Genomic DNA, 11142 nt, shown 5'->3' with positions numbered 1-11142 from the left:
AACAAGATGAAGACTACCCTTTGAACTTCTTGCATCATGTGTGCCCATGTTTTTCCCATTACACAGACAATTCTAGCACAATGCCATTTAGTGCTGGGCATCACAAAACACAAATATATTTTTTTCACTGCATGGATGTGGACAAGGTGTTAACAATGGCACATATATAAGCATAACACTTATAAAACAGATACAAACATATGATTTTATTAACCACCTAAATTGATATTTTAAATGCGGTTATTGTGCTGAAAATATTAAAAGCAAAGTTCCTCTGACAAAGTTCATCCTCCTGTAATTTTTTCTTTATTTGATCATTTCAATTATTCATTATTTTAATGAAAATAACAGCCCAGATATCCATTACACTACAACAACAGAACATGGAACATTAATTGAGCCCAATGCATGCAGTGCAAAAAGATTTACAATGCTTCTTACCACTGTTTGAAAAATAAAAACTATTCACAAAGAACAACTTGAAGCTGTCATCCCAGCAATACTGACGACTACTGTTATTTCAGTCATAAAGATAATAATTCCAGCCACCGATCTTTCACTTCAAAAGAAATCCATTGATCAATGCATCAATGCAATTATTTGCCTGTGGTTCAAAGATCCTATAAGCGCAGGCAACACCAAATTAAAAAAAGGAGGAAATATTTGTAGGGCTACAGGGAAAGAGTGGGACTAATTAGATAGTTCTTTCAAAGAGCTTGCATAGGCACGATAGGCTGAATGGTCTCCTTCTGTGCTGTAACATTTTTGGATTCTATAAGAAATTGAGACAATGGGTATCAGACTACGCAATCATCTAATGCAATGTCTAACTCCTGTGAATAGCTCCTTTCTAGAATTCTATCATGGTTACACCACCAATACCCACTAGCCATTTTGAAAGATGGTAAATATTGGCAATCTATTTGACTGGGTGCACAAGGGCATCACAGCTAAGTCTGATCCTGTTCCCATCTGACATCCACATAGAATGGGTTGAGATCAGGAGAGGAAACATTGCCTGAATTTTCTCCACCCTAGCTCAGGGCACAAAAGCTTTTATAGAATCCTACTGCTCCCCTGAATTGGGTCAGCTAACTCAACACAGTTTTCAACAATGGAATCTTGAATCCTCCAGGTCTGCATAGGCTAGTAATGACAACTACTTTCTATTTGAGCCATAATTTACTTCACTGTAAAATGGATTGAACATGCAACTGAAGATTTAAAAAAACATTTTAGCCTCTAAATCATGTTACTCAGCAAAACATTTAATGAATATATTTGCAGAATTGACACACACAAAAACATGATTCATGTTTATTATTGTACACAATATACACCAAGATGCAGAGATTAAATATAACTAGCAGCTTTCCTGTGGCATTATTTATAAGCACGGAGCTCTTCATGGAAAGGACATAGTGCTCTATACATGTTAGCCGTGGCTCAGTGGGTAGAACTCTTGCCTTAGAGGTCATGGCTTCAAGTCCTATTCCAGAGATCTGAGCACATCATCCAGGCTGACACTTCAGTACAGGACTGAGAGAGTGCTGCACTGTTGGAGGTACCATCTTCCAAATGAGACGTTAAACTGAGGCCCTGTCTGCTCTCTCAGGTGGACACAAAAGATCCCAAGCAGTATTTGAAGAAGCACATGGGAGTTCTCCATGGTGTCCTGGCCAATATTTATCCTCAACCAACATCACTAAATCAGATGATCTGGTCAGTATCCCACTGTTTGTGGGACCTTGCTGTGTGTAAATTGGCAAATTGGCATCCACATACAATGGGTAGACATCAGGAGAGGAAACACTCCTACTTTACAAGAGAGACTGTACTTCATTGACTGTGGGACATCCTGAGGTCATGAAAGGCGCTATATAAATGCAAGTTCTTTCTGCTTTACCTGCAAAGATATCACCACTAAAAGGTGATCTTTTCCAATTGGGAAAAAGTTAATTTTACTAAGCTGAGATGTGATTTAGCCAAAGTGGACTGGAAACAGCTACTTGAAGGTAAATCAGTGTTAGAGCAGTGGGAGGCATTCAAAGAGGAGATAGTGAGGATTCACAACAAGTATGTTCCCTTAAAGAAAAAGGGTGGGACTAACAAATCTACAGCCTCCTGTATGTCAAGAGGCATACACGGTAGGATAAAGAAAAAAAGGGAAGCTTATGACAGATACCGAAGGCTCAGTGCTGTAGAAACCCTAGAAGAAACCATAGAAAGTGCAGGGGTGAAATTAAAAAGGAAATTAAGAAACAAAGAGAAGGCATGAAAAAATATTGCCAAGTAAAATCAAGGAAAACCCAAAGATGTTTTATAAACACATTAAGAGCAAGAGGATAACTAAAGAAAGAGTAGGGCCTTTTAGAAAGAAAGAAAGACTTGCATTTATATGGCACCTTTCATGACCACTGGATGTCTCAAAGCATTTCACAGCCAATGAATTATTTTTGGAGTGTAGTCACTGTTGTATAGGGACCGTAAAGGTAACCTGCGGTGAAGGCGGAAGCCATGGGTATGGTTCTTAATGAATACTTTGCGTCGGGTTTCACAAAAGAGTGGGACGATGCAGACATTGCAATCAGGGAGGAGTGTGAAATATTAGATAAAATAAACATAGGGAGAGAGGAAGTATCAAGGGGCTTAGCATCTTTGAAAGTGGATAAATCCCCAGGCCCAGATGAAATGTATCGCAGGCTGTTAAGAGATGCAAGAGAGGAAATTGCAAAGGCTCTGACCATCATTTTCCAATCCTCTCTGGCTACAGGTGTGCTGCCGGAGGACTGCTAACATTGTACCGTTGTTTAAAAAGGGAGAAAGGGTAGACCGAGTAATTACAGGTCAGTCAGCCTAACCTCGGTGGTGGGAAAATTATTGGAAAAAATCCCGAAGCACAGGATAAATCTACATTTAGAAAGGCACAGATTAATCAAGGACAGTCAGCATGGATTTGTTAAGGGAAGGCCGTGTCTGACTAACTTGATCGAATTTTTTGAGGAGGTAACAAGAAGAGTCGATGAGTGTAGTGTGTTTGATGTAGTGTATATGGATTTTAGCAAGGCTTTTGATACTTGCCTTTATTAGCCGAGGCATATAAGAGCAGGGTGGTTATGCTTGAACGGTATAAAACACTAGTTAGGCCATAGCTAGAGTACTGCGTACAGTTCCGGTCACCACATTACAGGCAGAATATGATTGCACTCGAGAGAGTACAGACGAGATTTATGAGAATGTTGCCTGGACTGGAGAATTTTAGCTTATGAGGAAAGATTGGATAAACTGGGGTTTTGTGCTTAGGAACAGTGGAGGATGAGGAGAGACCAAATTGAGGCGTATAAAATTATGAGGGGCCTAGAGAGAGTGGATAGGAAAAACCTATTCCTCTTAGCAAAGGGATCAATACCCAAGGGACATAGATTTAAAGTGGTAGGAGGTTTAGAGGAGATTTGAGGGGAAATGTTTTCATCCAGTGACCCTCATTGCCTGAAAGGTTAGTACAGGCAGAAACCTACATAGCATTTAAAACGTACTTGCATATGCACTTGACGTGCCGTAACCTACAAGACTACGACCAAGAGCTGGAAAGTGGGATTAGGCTGGATAGCTCTTTGTCGGCCAGCATGGGCATGATGAGCCGAATGGCCTCTTTCTGTGCTGTAAGTTTCTATGATTCTATGTTTCTCAACAAGTTCTTGAAGTTGTCTCTTGAATGATCTGTTTAGGAGCCTGTGGGAATTGGCATTATGAACCCGTGAGACACACAAAGCACTCCACTGATGCTTTATGTGGAGTGCTTTGTGCTTACTGAAAGAAAAGAAAAACTTGGATTTATATAGCCCCTTTCATGACTACCGGACGTCTCAAAGCTCTTTACAGCCAATGAAGTACTTTTGAAGTGTAATCATTGTTGTAATGTAGGAAATGCGTCAGCCAATTTGCGCACAAACAAGCTCCCACAAACAGCAATGTGATAATGACCAGATAATCTGTTTTTGTTATGTTGATTGAGGGATAAATATTGGCCAGGACACCGGGGATAACTTCCCTACTCTTCTTCGAAATAGAGCCATGGGATCTTTGATGCCCACTTGAAAGAGCAGACTTGGTTTAATGTCTCATCCGAAAGACAGCACCTCCAACAGTGTAGCACTCCCTCAGCACTGTGCTGGAGTATCAGCCTAGACTTTTGTGCTCAAGTCCCTGGAGTGGGACAGCTGACACCAAATATCTTGAGGTTAGAGCTGGGGTAGACAGCACTACCTGTTCGGTTTGGGTTTTTGTCTTGGACACATCCAGTGTACAGGGATATGTCATAGGTTTGGGTGACCCCTGAGAGAGCTGCTTTCTGGTTCCCCCACGGCCATGTTATGTATGTACAAGACACCTCTCTACTTCATACTTATTTATTACGACTGTCCTCTGCCCTGTAAAGTACACTCGGCAATCCAACCAGTTATCTTAAGATTTTCACATTCTATATTTTGATGTCTTGAAATTTGACTGTTACTGGTTCATCCTTTTTTTTGCTCCACTAAAAATATAATGGCCCTGAAATCCCGGCCTCCCCGGTTCTGTACGGCATCGCAAAAGCCGGTTTTCGGCGTGCAATGCGCATGTACCGAAAATCGACTTTTCCGATCTGTCAAGCGGCTTGACAGATCCTCCGTATCCCCACAGCCAGGACATTCACATGGTATTTGTGGTATTTGCCCATCTCTGGCCTGCGAATGTCCTGAAAACTCTTGCGCCTAAGAGTTTTGAAACATACAAAAGCATATAAAAATAAAATTAAAAAAAATACATTTTAACGTTAAAAACTCTGCTCACTAAGGTAAGTTTATTTTAAACCATAATTTAAAAACAAAAAAAAAATCTGAAAAATATATATTTTTTCTAAGACATTTATTAACTTTAATTTAAATTAATTGATGTTTTCTTCTATTTTTTCTGTGTGTTTTGGTGTTGGGGGGTGTTTCTCAATCATAATAATGAGAACTCCTACTACAGAGTTCCCATTACTATGAATGATAAAATAGTTTACCTGGATTGGCTGCCCAGTGCCATGTGACTCCAGTCTGGCCAGATTTGCACACACTCCGATGCGCAGGGAGAGGTGGCCTCAGGATTGAGATCTCTGTTGGGCGCAGCAGGGAAAGGTAGGTGTGGATCTTTTTAGCCATTTTCTGGCGAGCCCCCGCGGGAAGCAGAGGACCGGGTTTTCAGGGCCATTGAATGTAATATATAACAGATCACTTATAACATGAAAACTTACTATTACAAACTTACAATATGATTGTCATATGACACCCATACATTCAGGTATAATGTCACTATTTTCTCTGATTTCCCCCTATCTCAGCACCAGCGCTGCTCATTGCTCTCAGTGAAGCAGCAGGAGGCCCTAAGACCAGGATGGGCCTAAACAAGCGACAGCAGGCTGGTCAGCTATAAGGGTTATCAGACTTAAGCCCAATCCTGCACTCAATAGACATCCACAGACACACAATTTCCAGTGGGGGTCATTGGATAGCAGTCACGAGCAGCATCTTTTCCTTCAGACACCAGGGATCTTGAGGCCAATTGTAGCATCCCCATGATGAACCCGACTGACTCAGCAAAGGCTAGGGATCAATTCTAGGGCCTTCCTGGATGTCATGGCTCAGTTATATATGGTGTGGGATATTTAGTCCCTAAGCCATCAGGGCAGCCAAGCTGCAAGGGTCTATACAATAAAAATGTTTTTCAAAACCCATCAGCAGTATGAATGATGAATAAGGCTTTCAATGTGTAAACAGGCAGGTGTCGCTGGCATTCCAGGGTGTGCAGCAACAACTACTCACCCTTATAAACTAAAATATGAAGGACTAAGTCAATGGGTGCCTGGCACTTAGTTAAACAGAATTAAATTCTAACATACATTTGAGATAAAGCCCCCCTATCACACCCTCCTAAAATCACCTCAACTTTTTTCAATATTTAAGTAATAAGCTCCACAATTTACAATGTTTTATGTTCCAGATGAAACAAAATGCATCTCTGTGTTGCCAGCAGCATTCCCACTGTTTGTGCTCCCAACCCTCTGTTTGAAGAAGAATGGGAATGCCTTTTTGAATGATTTTCTGAAGTTGACTCCCATGAATGCATACACTATGGGATTGATAGATGAATTTGTGTAGGACATGCAATGGGCCCAGATCTTGACTTTGTATGTGTAGTAATTCCTGTTAAAGTTTGGAAGGAAAGACTGGAAAAGAATATATAATTGGATGGGACCCCAGCAGATGGCAAAGAGAAGGACCATAACTGCTAACATCCTGGAGATCTTTGTGCGCATGGCCTCTGACCTTTCAGCAAGAAGTTGCACCTGCAAAATACAGTTGTAGTTTAAGAACATGAAAATATACGAAACCATGGAATGAGAAAAGGTTATTCAATCCATCAAGCCCATTGCTTCACAGACTCTGTACAATCTAGCCTATCATGGACTCTACCCCAGTATTTCATTTATGGGGGGTAGGTACTGCATAAATACTCTCTGATCTCTCACAGGCAATCCAGCAAAACTCTAAAATATCCGTTCACTCTCATATATCCCCCATCAACCTTGGCCTGCTGCCCGCCAGAGAACATTCACCACCCCCTTCACTCCAGAGTGGGGTGAATGTTCAACTTTACCACCTGGGTATAATTATGTAGGCAGAGCACAGGGAGGAAAATAGGGCGGGAAGGATCACACGCCTGTTACAGAACCTGTTCAATAAAGTATAAACTTGTCTTGCCTGTGGCTAACCTGAATTTTAAAACATTTTGGAAGCAACTACTTTCATCTTTAGTCCAAACTGACTCTTTGAGGACTTCAGTGTCAGCTCTGCAGCAAAAGAGGAAATTTAACAAGCTAGTTTATCGCGGGCAATACCCATTTATTTTAAATAGCTAATGTAAGTGTTAAAATAATTGTGATTGGAAAATCTAGGCCATTATGTCTGTTTCTCTAACTGAACTTAAAAATAATATCCCTCATTATGAATTTACAGAAAATAATTTCTGTGAATGGTACATGAATAGAACTACTTTTGTTGACATCTCCTTCCTTCCTCCATCCCAACACAGTATTGATCTCTTTCTAACTCCCCCTCTTTCTCCCGGATTCCCCACTATCCCTCTGATTTTTCCTCTCTCTCTGCAGGAAAATGACATGCCGCCACTTGATGTCAAAGCAAAGACCAGGAACCTGCTATATGTAGCATCACATGCATTAATCAATGTTTTATTTCTTTGTGGTGTAATGTATTCTCATATCAATTCACTGGATCACTCAGGAATTTATTTGCAAGCGTAGATTTAATCAAAAAATTTAACTTAGCTCAACTAATAGATTTCCTGTGGCGCTATTTATAATCAGCTTGGAGTACAGAGATTTTCCTTTAAAATAATACAGTATACACAAGTAAAATCTACCTGGTAGTTATTGTCGATGGGTTCCACAGATGGGCGCCCCATCTGATGCAGCATGGCAGTGTAGGACACACAGATCGTGACCAATGGCAGAAGATAGACAGCAAGGAAGTTATGTAGAATGAAGGCCTTCTCATGGGAAGCTGAAGGAAAAGATTCACTGCAATAGACCTGGGGCCCAAACCAGTATCCATTTTGTATCTTCTGATACATAGCAACCGGTATGGACACAATAAAAGAACCTGCAATAGATTACAAGACCATCATTTCATATAAAAAGATTCTTTATACCCCATTTAACAAAGTTTCCAATTATTATTCTCATTTCATGATATCAATTATTATTTTAAGCATATGGAATGGTAATATGATTCAATAGAATCAATGGATCAATAGCTTACATTTATATAGTGCCCTTAACGTTGAAAAGTATTCCAAGGTGCTTCACATGGCAAAAGGAAAAGTGAATGCCAAGCCACGGAAGGAAAGATTAGGAGGGTTGACCAAAAACTTGTTCAGAGATGAGCTTTAAGGAGGATAGGGAGTTGGAGAGGTGGATGGGTTTAGGGAGGGAATTCCAGAGCACAAGTTCTAGTTAAGTGAAGGCACAGCCACCTATGGTGGGGCAAGACTAATATTTTGCAATTTAATTACACATTTTATCCAGACTGATCTCTGTCTAGAAGGCTAAAGCTGAGCTACATGGTTATTAGGTGTGAATAGCTACTTGTATTAAATTGTTTGATTTGGAAGAAGATTGATTCATCATCCATGCTTGTTTATATTGGTTGCAAAAAAAGTTACATTTTAACTGTTAAGTTAGTGTTTTAAAATGATGGAGTGGAAGGTTTCCTTCCCTGAAGTGCATTAGTGAACCAGTTGTTATTGTTGTCAGTGAAAGGCCTTTCCCGTAAAGCAAATATTTCACAATATATGAGGACTGAATCAGTGTCTTTTGAAAAAATACTCATCAAATATTCCCATTAATAAAGTGCCCTTTAAGCATTTTAGTCCTTGGCTTTTTCACTTACCAATCCATATCCCAAGACTGACCGCCATAGCCACCCGGGGTGTTCTCTGCCTCAGGGATCTGAGTGGATATACTGTAACATACCACCTGTCCACACTCATTGCAGTCAGGGTAACGCATGTTGCCTGTACCGATACCTGCAATAACAGAGTACTGAAAAATACTTTTGAAAAATAAACTAAACAGGAAACATTTTTACCAATGGGACTGAGATGTGAATCATGCAATGCTGAGTGAATGAAGGCAGCGAGTGAATTATTCTAATCAAACTTGAGATTCACAAGGTAATCAATCATTTGTCCAAGACTATAACCCAGTACTGCATCCAGAATTCACCAGCAATCATCCAGAAATGTGCATCAAGCACTTTTTATGTGTGTGTGCAATGACAGTGAGTGTTGGTAGGTTATTCAACCATGATGGCCATCACAAATAAGCCCAACCCTGTCCTCATCCAACATCCACTTTCTAGCAGGGAGTCACAGGACAGTGGTTAAAGGCTGATTTTCCCCTCCCTAATCCAGGGACACGAAGGAAAATTCTAGCTGTCACACTACCACTTAGCCGTGATCAGCAAAGTAAGCGTAGACCAAGGTTCAAATTGAGAACATTCCTTCTCCGTAGGCTTCAGCTACCCACTGAGTCATGGGGGAGCTACTGAGAGCTATTTGCATTGTTCGGCCTCTAGCAGGTGCTGCTCTCCAGATGACCTTTAGGGGATGCTAATACAATGTGCATAGGTCCCCTTCCTACCACTAACCCAGCTGAGATTATAAACTGGGAGAAGAGGGATCATGATCCACCGATTTGGAAACCACTGTTCTCTGTGCCTCTTTATAGTTCCACTAGAGGCTGGAGTAACAGGTAAAGTAAGTGCCACAAGATCTGAGAGCATAAATAAGCTGTACAAACATGTCAAAATTCAGCAAACCTACGTTTAAATGTCAGCAGAGCTACGAGCTACATTTGGATCCGAGTACCTCAATCCACTAGGGTGGGCAGACGATGAATTGTAGACCAATATGTAATTTATTCCCTCTTTGGGCAGTAAAGTGAGCATGTGCTACAACTGCTAATTTTGAAGCACTATCTTTATCTGAGATCCAGAGTGGATGGTTTTACAATCTGTAGAACAGCAGTTCTCAAATCTGTAGGTCACAACTTCCCCCAGGAAATCACAACAGCCATTAGTAGTAGCTGCCACTATGCTCCCTGATGCGCCGCTCAATGCCATTCCTAGCTCCTACTGCTACTTGCTGTTGTGTTACTCTGGGAGATAACTCCAATCACCGATGAGGGCAGTAATTCCAGATCTTGGGATAGCTTTTGCCAGATCAATAATTCCTACCCACAGTGTGCAACAGAAAGTCTGTTCCTGAAGCAAAGCAAAAGCATCTGGTAGGAACTACAGCCCAAACCAGCAGTGAGCAGTAGTGTCTGCCAAATGCAGGAGGCTGGAGGGGTGAGAGTGTTTCTGCAAAGGAAACAAAAAGCACCTCTGTGAATGGGTGGGGAGAGGAAAGAAGAGTGGTAGGTACATCTTTTGGAAGGAATGTGTACAATTGTAAATTTAGCTACCTACACCATCTTCATCATCATTGGCAGTCCCTCGGGATCGAGGAAGACTTGCTTCCACTCTTAGCATGAGTTCTTAGGTGGCTGTACAGTCCAATACGAGAATCACAGTCTTTGTCACAGATGGGACAGACAGTGGTTGAAGAGAAGGGTGGGCGGGGAGCCTGGTTTGCCGCATGCTCCTTCCGCTGCCTGCGCTTGATTTCTGCATGCTTTCTGCGCCCTCCCGGATGCACTTCCTCCACTTAGGGCTTTCTTTGGCCAAGGACTCCCAGGTGTCAGTGGGGATGTCGCACTTTATCAGGGAGGCTTTGAAGGTGTCCTTGTAACGTTTCTGCTGCCCACCTTTGGCTCGTTTGCCGTGGACGAGTTCTGAGTAGAGCACTTGCTTTGGGAGTCTCATGTCTGGCATGCGAACTGTGTGGCTTGCTCAGCAGAGCTGATCAAGTGTGGCCAGTGCTTCTGTGATGTATGTAGCACACAAATCACTGACTCCACACGGTCTGGTGTAAGTCTAACTGCTGTGACCTTCGTCCTTTATTGTTCAGCTCCAGAGTGCCTCTGAGGTGTGGTGGTCAGCCTTATATAGCCCTTGTTTCAGGTACTACCAGGGTTTCCCACCGCAGCGCTCTCCGTGGTGTGGCATAGTACTTACATTACATTTAAGGTACTGGGACGATACACACATCATTACATAACATCACCTTCCTCCCCCCCCCACCTGGACGCAGGACAACGATACACACATCATTACATAACATCACACTTGTCCAACGGAAGGCAGGTGGGCATAGACAGTGCGTTAGTATGGTACATATTATCTGGTACATTAACTGGTTATTGACTGGTAGCGGAACCTTGATTTCCTTGTTAGCTGTTATCATTAATTGTACTTCATCCATTATTTTACACAAATACAGTGGCCATTCAGCATAAAAAAAGTAATTCTTATTATAAATTCACTATCTCACATTAACATAGCTCATTTTAGACTCGCTCTGCCAAACAGAAGTCCTTTGTGGGGACCACCTCTTTGTAAGGCCCTTTTAAGACTCCCGGGTGCATTTTCTTTTTAA

The 11142-nt window shown here is 41.6% G+C and overlaps 1 protein-coding gene across 2 annotated transcripts in view; it reads right to left on the bottom strand.

The window, feature by feature from the left end:
- Positions 1-4944: 4944 nt before the first annotated feature.
- Positions 4945-11142, bottom strand: part of LOC139228662 (G-protein coupled receptor 54-like) — a 32475-nt gene continuing 26277 nt past the window's right edge. The window contains exons 3-6 of one of the 2 annotated variants that reach the window (XM_070859887.1): positions 8493-8628; positions 7465-7703; positions 6022-6370; positions 4945-4967 (exon numbers count right to left, since the gene is read on the bottom strand). In XM_070859887.1, the coding sequence (XP_070715988.1) occupies positions 4945-4967; positions 6022-6370; positions 7465-7703; positions 8493-8628 (747 nt within the window). Of the gene's footprint in view, positions 4968-5946; positions 6371-7464; positions 7704-8492; positions 8629-11142 lie in introns of those variants that run through there. The other variant, XM_070859886.1, reaches the window with a different exon arrangement.

Source organism: Pristiophorus japonicus, chromosome 18, assembly GCF_044704955.1.
Source record: "Pristiophorus japonicus isolate sPriJap1 chromosome 18, sPriJap1.hap1, whole genome shotgun sequence".
Lineage (NCBI taxonomy): Eukaryota > Metazoa > Chordata > Chondrichthyes > Pristiophoridae > Pristiophorus > Pristiophorus japonicus.
Note: the sequence above shows the minus strand (reverse complement) of the source record. Positions and strands in the feature narration are given on the sequence as shown.